General features: G+C 40.6%; 1 protein-coding gene across 1 annotated transcript; it reads left to right on the top strand.

The window, feature by feature from the left end:
- Window positions 1-9,895: 9,895 nt before the first annotated feature.
- Window positions 9,896-10,641, top strand: LOC120974014 (homeobox-leucine zipper protein HAT3-like). The gene is made up of 3 exons (XM_040400361.1): window positions 9,896-10,156; window positions 10,258-10,337; window positions 10,431-10,641. The coding sequence occupies exons 1-3, from the start codon at window positions 9,896-9,898 to the stop codon at window positions 10,639-10,641; spliced, it is 552 nt and encodes a 183-aa protein (XP_040256295.1).
- The last annotated feature ends 1,616 nt before the right edge of the window (window positions 10,642-12,257 follow it).

Here is a 12,257-nt window from a genome sequence, read left to right as displayed (position 1 = left end):
TTAACTATTTTGTTAATTAGTTGCCATCTTCAGTTAACTCTTTGGTTCAATTCTGCAAATGTGATGTTCAATTCTTCAGGCTGCAATTTTGTATTGTCTTCCATGTGAGAAATAAATCGAATTTATCTTTACAAAATACATGAGAAACGAATACAATTGCTATATTTCCAAGTTGTCAAGCATGCTTGGTTTGGTTATACATTGTGCAATGTGGTGCTCAGTTAACGTTTGGTTCATTTGTGTTGTGGTGTTTAGTTAACTGTTTGGTTCAATTCTGCAATGCGATGTCCAATAGTTGTGGGTGCATTCTGTTATTGTATACCATGTGAGGAATAAATTGAATTTGGCTGTAGTAAATATATGAGAAACAAATACAATTGCTACAATTGGTTGTAGTTAACTTTTTGGTTAACTGTCTGATTTTCTATTAGGAGTATGGTATATTGTGCAATGTGGTGCATAGTTAATGTTGGTTCATTTGTTATGGTGTTTAGTTAACTGCTTGGTTCAATTCTGCAATGCGATGTCCAATTGTCGTGGGTAGAATTTTGTATTGTTGTGCATGTGAGGAATAAATCGAATTTGGTTGCACTTAATACATGAGAAACATATACAAGTGCTATATTTCCTAGTTCTTAATCATGCTTGGTTTGGATAAATGGCTTTTCCATGTGGCTTGAATTAATCTGATGAATCTACAATATGCTTATTTTTCGTCAACATATTTTACTGATAGCATGCGAACCCTTACTTAACCTGATGACTAACTACCTTATATGTGTTGCAGGGAACAATGGGCAGCACTGAGGTTTACAATCGAGGTTAGCACGTGCATGCTCCGTTGTCTAATAGCACATTATTGTGCAATTGCAGGAACCATTCTAATATTTAGGTTTTAACAATTTGGTCTTGCACATGTAGGTCCTACTGTCAGAGGTTTTGACCCACTGTTCGACCCTTTTTGCATATGGGGAAATGAATTGTCCATGAATATCAGTCAAGTCAAGAAACTCAGAAAGATTATTAGGATAAATAAATTAGCGATAAAAAACAACAAGATCTTTGTCTGCATAATGAAGAAGACATCAGTTCACTACAGGATGGTACTAACTATTATACCTTGCCTTTTTTTATTCCTTTGCCCCATTTCCAATATAGAGAAGATATTTATGCACATCCTTGTTTTCAGGCCTTTCCAAAGCAGTTCACTGATGATTACCTCTCAAATCACCTGTATGGTCAGGAGGCGAGGAAGGTATTCATACAACACCCATGGTTCAATATTGAAGTGTTCCTGAAGAGGACGAAGGATGGACGATCAATCATCCACAGGCACTAGCCTAAAGTTACAAAGACCTTCAACATCAATGAAGGCTCAATATTCGCCTTCTGCTTCAGCAGTTTTTCAGATGAGATACCTCTGTCTATGTACCGTCTATGACGCTAATTTTGAAAAGTTATAGATGTTGCATGTGAAACTTGGTCCTGGTGTAGTTGTGTAATGGGGTAGCTGAGTGCTGAAGCTATATGATGTACTCTGATGTATTTCAATTATGAAAATGAAATATATTGTGTGCTTAATATGAAATGTCAATTAGATTAATAAATGGATTATGAATAATCGGATAATTAGCCTGCTAATTGGGTTTTGCTATTGCAAACGGTTGTTGAGAAAATACCGTGGGCGGTGACCTCAGGCAACGCATACAGTTTTTAGGAATAAACCATGTTGGATCAATGAACAATCACACATGACTTTCTCTTGAAAACTGTTTGCGTTAGGCCACCTTGCGCAAACGTTTACCACATAAAAACTGTGTGTGATGGACAGCCTTTGCCACACAGTTTCTTCTACGGACTGTGTGTGATACATTCAATAACGCAAACGATTTAACGGTAAAAATTGTGAGTGATGTGCCTGTGAACGGAAACGTTTTCCTTCGAGCGACTGTGTGGGATGTACGTACGAACGGAAACATTTAGCAGGGACTCACTGTGTGGGATGTACTTGCGACCGGAAACAATTTCGTCGTATAATTGTATTTTTTTAGCTCTACTGTACATATTTCCATATTTGAGCGCTCGCCGGTCGCACACGACCTCATTTTGCTAAGTGTGTGTGCCTGGAGGGCATATCCCGACGGTTTCTGGGTCGTGTGGGAAGGACCCCCTATCGCCCATGCTCACTTAGCGACGGTTCCAAAGGCCGTCACGGGAAGGGGTTAAAACCGTTTGTTTAACAGCTCGTTGTACTAGTGCATTGAAATTTTCTTGTTTAACAATAAAGTTATTAAACTCATCAAAGCATTGTCTAGCAGACTTATTATGAGGGATATAACCTTCATCAAATCTATGAAGAGAGTTTACCTCTACTACCTGTGTCAGGTTATCAAGACCATGCATTTCTTCAATAGGTGGTAGATTTTTAACATCTTCAGCTTTAATACCTTTTTCTTTCATAGATTTCTTTGCCTCTTGCATATCTTCAGGACTGAGAAATAGAATACCCCTTTTCTTCGGAGTTGGCTTCGGAGTTGGTTCAGGAAGTGTCCAATCATTTTCATTACTCAATATATTATTCAATAGCAATTCAGCTTGCTCAACAGTTCTTTCCCTGAAAAGACAGCCAGCACAACTATCCAGGTGGTCTCTCGAAGCATCGGTTAGTCCATTATAAAAGATATCGAGTATTTCATTTTTCTTGAGAGGGTGATCAGGCAAAGCATTAAATAATTGGAGAAGCCTCCCCCATGCTTGTGGGAGACTCTCTTCTTCAATTTGCACAAAATTATATATTTCCCTTAAAGTAGCTTGTTTCTTATGAGCAGGGAAATATTTTGCAGAGAAGTAATAAATCATATCCTGGGGACTACACACACAACCAGGAGCAAGAGAATTAAACCATATCTTAGCATCACCCTTTAATGAGAAAGGAAACAATTTAAGGATATAGTAATAACGAATTTTTCCTCATGGGCAACTAGGGTGGCTATATCATTCAATTTAGTAAGATGTGCCACAACAGTTTCAGATTCATAACCATGAAAAGGATCAGATTCGACCAAAGTAATTAACTCAGGATCGACAGAGAATTCATAATCCTTATCAGTAACAAAGACATGTGAAGTAGCAAAAGCGGGATCATATTTCATTCTAGCATTCAAGGATTTTTCTTTCAGCTTAACTAACAATTTCTTAAGATCCTCTCTATCATTGCAAGCAAAAAAGTCTCTAGCAGTTTCTTCATCCATAACATAACCCTCAGGAACAACAGGCAATTCATATCTAGGGGGGAATCATAATCATAATCTTCAATAATATCATTAGTTTCAGTAATTTCATTCTCTCTAACCCTAGCAAGTTGTTCATCAAGAAATTCACCTAGTGGCACAGTATCATCAAGCACAGAAGTAGTATCATAAGCATCATTCATAGTATAAGTGGCATCATCAATAACATGCGACATATCAGAATCAATAGAAGGTGCAGGTGTCGCAAGTTTACTCAAAACAGAAGGAGAATCAAGTGCAGAGCTGGATGGCAGTTCCTTACCTCCCCTCGTAGTTGAGGGAAAAATCTTAGTTCTTTGATCTTTCAGATTCCTCATAGTGATCAACAGATATAAATCCCAAGTGACACAGAGAATAGAGCTATGCTCCCCGGCAACGGCGCCAGAAAAAGGTCTTGATAACCCACAAGTATAGGGGATCACAACAGTTTTCGAGGGTAGAGTATTCAACCCAAATTTATTGATTCGACACAAGGGGAGCCAAAGAATATTCTCGAGTATTAGCAGCTGAGTTGTCAATTCAACCACACCTGAAAGACTTAATATATGCAGCAAAGTAGTATGGAAGTAACGGTAACAGTGGCAAAAGTGACAGTAGTAGTTTCGTAGCAATCGTAACAGTGGCAACGGAAAAGTAACGAAGCAAAGATCAATATGTGAAAAACTAGTAGGCAATGGATCAATGATGGATAATTATGTCGGATGGCATTCATCATGCAACGGTTATAACATAGGGTGACACAGAACTAGCTCCAATTCATCAATGTAATGTAGGCATGTATTCCGAATATAGTCATACGTGCTTATGGAAAATAACTTGCATGCCATCTTTTGTCCTACCCTCCCGTGGCAGCGGGGTCCTATTGGAAACTAAGGGATATTAAGGCCTCCTTTTAATAGAGTACCGGACCAAATCATTAGCACTTAGTGAATACATGAACTCCTCAAACTACGGTCATCACCGGGAGTGGTCCCGACTATTGTCACTCCGGAGTTGGCGGATCATAACACGTAATAGGTGACTATAACTTGCAATATCGGATCAAGAACACAAATATATTGATGAAAACATAAAGGGTTCAGATCTGAGTTCATGGCACTCGGGCCCTAGTGACAAGCATTAAGCATAGCAAAGTCATAGCAACATCAATCTTAGAACATAGTGGATACTAGGGATCAAACCCTGACAAAACTAACTCGATTACATGGTAAATCTCATCCAACCCATCACGGTCCAGCAAGCCTACGATGGAATTACTCATGCACGGCGGTGAGCATCATGAAATTGGTGATGGAGGATGGTTGATGATGACGATGGCGACGGATTCCCCTCTCCGAAGCCCAGAATGGACTCCAGATCTGCCCTCTTGAGGAAGAACGGAGCTTGGTGGCGGCTCCGTATCATAAAACGCGATGAATCCTTCTCTCTGATTTTTTTCTCCCCGAAAGTGAATATATGGAGTTGGAGTTGAGGTCGATGGAGGTCCAGGGGCGCACCCCCACCCTTGTGGCTAGGGTGTGGGCCCCTGGTGTTGATTCTTTCGCCAATATTTTTTATTAATTTAAAAAATAATCTCCGTTGATTTTCAGGTCATTCCGAAACTTTTTATTCTGCACAAAAAATAACACCATGGCAATTCTGCTGAAAACAGCGTCAGTCCGGGTTAGTTCCATTCAAATCATGCAAGTTAGAGTCCAAAATAAGGGCAAAAGAGTTTGGAAAAGTAGATACGTTGGAGACGTATCAGTGGTCGGTTGTGACCTTTCGCCAAAAGATGCCAGGACACTATTCACACTTGAGTGGCTGGCCTTCGAGGCTAAGTGAACCATACAGTTCGGACATCAGGATATAATCCGGTGAATTGGCCGGACAACCCTCATAGCTTTGGCTAAAAGTCATTATGTGCCTGGTGCAAGTGCCACGGAAGAAAGGAACTGGTCCACAAAGCCGATGAGTCCCGCGCATGCCTCAGTTTTGAAGACTAGTTCAGGGGGTACTGAGGGAGTCATGGATTGAGGGGTCCTCGGACTGCCGGTCTACCTCTCTTGGGCCGGACAGGTGGGCCGCTCTGTGACTATTATTGGAAGGCCGAACTATAAGGCGACTCCATGTTCAGGAAGGAAACCTGTGAAGCCTTGATGTTTCCTCCAAGTCAAGATGGCAGAATCGACATGTTTATTCCCTGATGGCAACTGACCATGTGTAACCCTAGGTACCTCTGGTGTCTATATAAACCATAGGGTTTAGTCCGTAGAGGCTAGAACCATCATCCTACTGATCTAGGGTTTAGTTCATCCGATCTCGAGGTAGATCAACTCTGTAACCATCGTATACACACATCAATATAATTAAGCAGGACGTAGGGTTTTACCTCTTCGAGAGAGCCCGAACCGGGGGTAAATACTGTCCCTGCGTTTACTGTTCCCCATCGATCCAAGATCCACAGCTCGGGACCCCCTACCCGAGATCTGCTGGTTTTGACACCGACATCCTCTCCTAAGTAAGGAGGGATAGGAATATCAGGAGAAGAACTAACCATAGTGGCAAAGCAAGCAAACAAGCAAACTAACAAAGTAAAAATATTTTTGTGTTTTTGATATTTTTTTGTAACGAGACTAGTAAAAGCAAATAAAAAGTAGAGCAAGTAAATGATAATGTAAATGAAGGTACTTGTATGTATTTGATGATGTCTCCCCGGAAATGGCGCCAGAATTCTTTCTGCTACTTGTGAGTTGCGTTGGAATTTTCCCTGGAGAGGAAGGGTGAAGCAATATAGTAGCCGATAAGTATTTCCCTCAGTAAGAACCAAGGTTATCGAACCAATAGGAGAATCACGCAAATCCTAGTGGACAGTACATGCACACAGAAGAGCAAATATTTGCACCCAACACGGGCAAGAGGGTTGTAAATCCCCTTGAACTCGTTACTTACCAGGATTAAATCTGGTAGTGGTAGCTATATAAATTGCAAAGTAAAATAAAAGATAATAAACTATAGCAAGGTATTTTTGGTTTTTATAATATGTTAAAAAGTAGACACGGGGCCATAGTTTTCACTAGAAGCTTCTCCTCGAATAAATAGCATACGGTGGGTAGACAAATTACTGTTGGGCAATTGACAGAAAAGCGCATAGGTATGGTGCTATTTATGGCAATGATCATGTATATAGGCATTACGTCCGTGACAAGTAGACCGAGACGATTCTGCATCTACGACTATTACTCCACTTCGAGAGCGCTTATATGCTTGCCTCTCTACGTATTAAGTTCATGACAAATAGAGTAATGCATGATGTATGATGACATAATCTAGATAGAATAAAACCAAGCAATATGATTGAACCCCGTCGTTTACCCTTAATAGCCACAATACAAATATGTGCCTCGCTACCCCTTCTATCACAAGGTGAGGACACCGCAAGATTGAACCCATTACAAAGCACCTCTCCCACTGAAGATAAATCAATCTAGTTGGCCAAACTAAACGGATGGATCAGAGAAAAATACAAAGCTATAACAATCATGCATAATAAAGTTCAGAAAAGTCTCAGTTACTTTCAATGAATAATCTGATCATAAACCCACAATTCATCGGATTCCAACGAATACACTGCAAAAGAAGATTACATCGAATAGAACTCCATGGACATCTTAGAGACCTTTGTATTAAAGATCAGAGAGAAAGAAGAAGCCGTCTAGCTACTAGCTATGGACCTGTAGGTCTGTGGTAAACTACTCACACATCATTGGAGGTGCAGCAAGGATGATGTAGAAGCCCTCCGTGGTCGATTCCCCTCCGGCGGAGTACCGGAAAAGGCCTCCAGATGGGATCACAGAAGAATAGAAGCTTGCGGCAGCGGAAAAGGTGTTTTGGGTGGCTCTTTGTTGGTTTGGGAATATTTGGGAATCTATGGAATTGGAATTAGGTCAAACAGAGCTGCATGGGACCCACGAGCTCAGGTGCCTCCCGGGGGCGCGCCATGTGAGCTCGTCGCTCTCCCTTTGATCTTCTGGCCTCCTCCCGAACGTTGTATGGTCCCTATTGGTCCAGAAAAAACTACCGTAAAGTTTCATCGTGTTTGAGCTTCGTTTGGTACCGATTTTCTGAAAGAAGCAAAAAACAGCAACTGGCACTAGGCACTGAGTTAATAGGTTAGTCCCCAAAAATGATATAAAATTGCATATAAAGTATCCAAGATTGTTAATATAATAGCATGAAAGAATTAAAAATTATAGATACATTGGAGACGCGTCAACATGTCCGAAACACCTTTCGGTCAATAATTATTAGCGAGATCTGGACACCCATAATAATCCCCGCATACCAATGAAGAACTTTATCGATTGAATCTTATGTCATCCTATACTCCCTTTGCTTCACAACACTTTACAAAACCTAAGACGAGACTTCTACGGTATTCCCGTGATCAACACTTCGATCACAATACCTAGTTATCCTCGTTACGAGTTTGTACTCTTTTCTTGTTATCGTATTCAGATGTCCCCGTGACTAACACCTAGCCACTATGCTTGGCCAAGCGATGATGTACATCATAATACTGAATAGCCACTATGCTTGGCCAAGCGATGATGTACGTCATAATACCGAGTAGGCCCAAAGTGTATCTCTCCATCACCGGAGTAGCAAATCCTAGCTTGACATATCAAACACCACAACATACTTGTGCGATATAACCGAAAGCTACCTTTATGATCACCCAGTTATGGAGTGACATCTAGCAACCCCAAATTTAACCATTTGATATCTGAGTATATGTTATTCTCATGGTCTAAGGACGCAAGTAAGCGTTAAAACTTTATACAAAAATACTGACAACATATCTCGCTGTATTTCGTAAGTTGGGTATATCCACCAACATTGTGCCTAACAATGCATTCTCATTATTACCAGTATCCTTGTTACAGTAACAATAACCATGGTTAGGAAAATATAACCATTAACAATACATGAGCTAGTCTAGAGGCAGGACTATGAATCTATTTGATGCTTATCTTTTCACACATGCAAATAGGTTTCTTTCCGGATCTCATATTTAAGGACCATCGCAATTACAACACATAAGAACAAACTTAGTTATGAACATGGAAATAGTATACTAACAACTTTATTATTGCATCTAGGTCATATTTTGAACAATTTCATCATCATAGATGGCTCTAATAGAAAGAGCATATGAGATAAGACATATCCCAGATGGCTGTCAACAAAATTTGTCTACCATGTGGAGTATCACAGATGGCTCCATCGCAGATGGTTATAGGGAGCCTGTTTTTCAAAAATAAATCAAAATAAATTTAATTTTATAAAAAATATCAAATTTTCTTCCACAAGTACATATACATGTTTTCTAAGTACGTATAAAGTTTCGTTAAATAATACGACTATCGGCGGACTGGACAAAAAAAGACAAAAAGTTGGCCCAAATACAATAAAGAAAAAACCCATTTTAAACTATATATTTGTCTTTTTTTGTGTACATCACATATTCATATGAACATATATGTTCATGATCCTGATCAACCAAAAATGTTCATGAAATTTCCTACATATATACCAGACATATATGCTTATGTGTGTACTTATTTCAGATTCTTTTAAGATGTCGAAAATGTATTTCGCTGAAAAAAAAATCCGAGCTCCCTAGAGCCCAGCCACCGTATGCACTTCTCATTCTCTACTAAGCCGTCTATTTTCTGTAGTGGTGTTAATAAATAGTAATGCTCTTTTTTAAGATCTTTACGACGTCGCCTTGTGGACGAGCATATATGACACTGAGAAATGAAACATACTGTAATTCACCCCCGCAAAAAGAAAAACATACTGTAATTCCTAGTTAACTTTTGAAAAATACTAGTCCCTACAAAGTTGTACTAAAACTGGGACAAGTAATATGGACTGGAGAAACCGAGAAAAAGTAAAAACACTGGAGTATGAAACATTGTCCCGATCGCCTATGTATGAAGGTATCAGGCCTTCAATCTTCTGAAACAAGGTCCCGTTCGCGGATGTACACAAACAAAATGGGACCAAATTATGCTTGGCATGCACGTACATAATTAGTAGTACAAGAACATTAACTGACAGCTTTATGTTTTATTTATTTTTTGCAAGGGGGCAGCCTTTATAGATTAGTACAAAAAATAGACCGACTTGGCTTGGTCCAACGAAACGGGCAACATGGCAATAAACGCTGGTTCTTGTAATAAGTGCAGTTTATGATACGTCCAATAACTGAAACCCCCAGTTACAATCCTGAACCGTGATGAGGAGAAAGAATCAAGGGAAGCAAAGACAATCTCTGATACACATCTTGCCTAGAAAATCTCCAGCATGCATGATGGGTTCTGAAGAAACCCCAGTGACAATTACAACACCAATTAACTGGAGCTCTAAACATCATCGTTTTATTGCAGTCTTTGCTCCCCCAATTGGAGTCATCACCAAATTAAGAGGCCACCAACAAAACCGCCACACATCCTCCACAATATATACGTGTTTTTGCTCTGATAGAGGTATGGTTTCCAACCAAGAAACACAGCTGAGATCCACCAGCAGAGATGCACTTTCCCTTGGGAGAAGTAAAAATGGCTGAGATGGAAGAAGAAATAGAGGAAATGACTGCCCTTTCCCTTGGCAGTGGATCTACTAGCAACAGCAAGCACTCCAAATCTAAGCGAGGCACTGGCTCCAATTCCAATCCAAAACCGCCTGTCCAACTCGCCTTGTTCCCAGATCAAGACAGCGATGATCACGGCGATGGTCATCCAAGGAAGAAGCTACGGCTTAGCGCTGAACAGGTGACGGTGCTCGAAGGTGTCTACGAAGAACATTGCAACCTTGACGCGGTAAGTTCATGTCAAAACATTGCCTAGCATATTAAGGCATCAGAACTCCCATGTTCTTTCTTATCATAGAGAAGTTGAGGCCATGATTACAAAACAATTAGATTGTGAAGCAAGGGCTGGCGAAGAGGCTGGACATAAAACCACGCCAAGTCGAAGTCTGGTTTCAGAACAGAAGAGCCCGGTACTTGCACTCTCACAAGTCAGAATTGTCCATGTATTTATCACGGCATTTGTAGTATGGTTTTCTGATAAGGTGATTATGTCCGCATTTTAGGAGCAAGCAGAAGCAGACGGCAGAGGATTATGAGCATCTCAAGAGAAAGTCCCAAGGGCTAATCAAGGAGAACCAGAAGCTGAAGATGGAGCTGCAACAACTGATGAGTATTTCTCAGCGTGACAATACTAAAAATGGCTTCAACTTAGTTGCCGTGTGCTCATTCTGCGATAAAATCTTCAGAGATCACCATGGCCAAAAGAAATTGTAAAGCATATGGATAAAGATCAGTATTTTAACGTTTTAACAACTAGAATATCTCCAGGGTTTCTTAAGAAAAATACAATAGTGAAATGTAAATAATGGCCTGGGGTTAAACCTTGTCAGTATTTGGCAAGAATGCTTCAGCCTTTTGTTGAATGACTCCGAGTCTTGGGTTCTTTTCGAACCATCGAGTCTTTGTGTGATAAGCAACTTCTGAATGAAAATTAAGTTATGATGACTTAGGTCGTTTTTTTTTTTAACCTTGAAGACAGTAGGAGAGCCTCCTACTGCATATGTATTAAGCAATCACAAAAGTAACTTTACATATTTACATGGGGGACCAACACCACACAGGGTGGAGGTGGGAGGGGGAAGAACTAAAGACTAAGCTAGTAGAAAATTAGTTGAGGCTTGCCACAAAAGCAGTAATAAACTGTCTCTTTTCCTCAGACACCCTATAACTAATGTTGGAGAAGTCTTTTACAAATCTATTTTTCTAGGAGGGGAACGTGGGGTGGATGCCTCGGAACTCGGAAGTAATTGTTTTTGCGTTCTTTCCATAGACTCCAGGCCGCCACCAAAAAGATATCCATGAACATTCTGTCCCCCAAAGAGTTTTGCCACGCTCAACTAGTTGCAGCCTGTCGCCATTCACCGGCCACTGAATGCCAAGGTGTTGCCAGCAGTTTTGACTGAAGCTACACTGGAACAGAAGATGCTCCACTGTTTCTTCGACATGCATATCAAACAGCAAGCAATCTAGATTATCTCCGATGTTGTAATGTCTCCGTTTGAGCATGTTTCTAGTGTTTAGTCATTACTCTACTTTAGAAAGGTATATCCTAAATATAAGATGTTTTGGCAGCTCAATTTAAACTGCAAAAGACATTTTGGAAGTTCAATTGAAACTACGAGAACATCTTATATTTAGAAACGGAGATTTGAAACTATGAAAACATCTTATATTTAGAAACGGAGATGGTACATAATAATTAAATCAGTTTTGCTAAGTCTCAGCTGACTAAGACTTTGGTCTCAGTCGATATTGTATTCCTTTGGTCTTGCATGAAGATTCGTACAAAAATCTTCTTTTAAGTTTTTCTTTCTTTTCATCTTATATACTATGCCACTTGATTGAGACTTAGTTAAGTCTCAGTGGACTGAGACCTAGCCACACCCTAATTAAAAACAACAAGACAATCTTTGGCACACATAGCCTCAGACCCAAATACTCCGCAAGGAAGATGAGGCTCCTCGATGCACTGTTGAGTCTGCTCACGCTCATGTTGCGGAAGGGGGGTAATGGTGCGAGCATTCGGCGTGCAAAGAAGCCAACCGGCCAACACAACCCGCATTCCATCCATCGCCACGCTTGCCGGCTGTCCAAATCGACGTGGCAACCTGAGCTTCGACTACCCATTCGGCATCGGGCCTGGCTGCTTTCGGCCGCCGGACTTTGAGCTCATCACCGACGACCCCGGTGGTGGCTCGCGGCCTCCGAGGCTCTTCCTGCATGACAGGGTCACGGAGATCACCTCCGATATCACGGGTACTTACATACTCCTAGTGATGACAGTACGTGTTTTTCTGTACTACTCACTCCGATTCATATTACTTGTCGCT

The sequence above is a fragment of the Aegilops tauschii genome, chromosome 2 (genome assembly GCF_002575655.3).
Source record: "Aegilops tauschii subsp. strangulata cultivar AL8/78 chromosome 2, Aet v6.0, whole genome shotgun sequence".
NCBI classification, from domain to species: Eukaryota; Viridiplantae; Streptophyta; class Magnoliopsida; order Poales; family Poaceae; genus Aegilops; species Aegilops tauschii.
Note: the sequence above shows the minus strand (reverse complement) of the source record. Positions and strands in the feature narration are given on the sequence as shown.

What these genes read in the sequence shown, in the direction of transcription:
- LOC120974014 (XM_040400361.1), top strand. Translation starts at nt 9,896, where the DNA reads ATGGCTGAGATGGAAGAAGAAATAGAGGAAATGACTGCCCTTTCCCTT. An exon ending in AACATTGCAACCTTGACGCG is followed by an intron (nt 10,157 to 10,257) that starts GTAAGTTCATGT and finishes CAAAACAATTAG; the next exon opens with ATTGTGAAGCAAGGGCTGGC. An exon ending in TTTCAGAACAGAAGAGCCCG is followed by an intron (nt 10,338 to 10,430) that starts GTACTTGCACTC and finishes TCCGCATTTTAG; the next exon opens with GAGCAAGCAGAAGCAGACGG.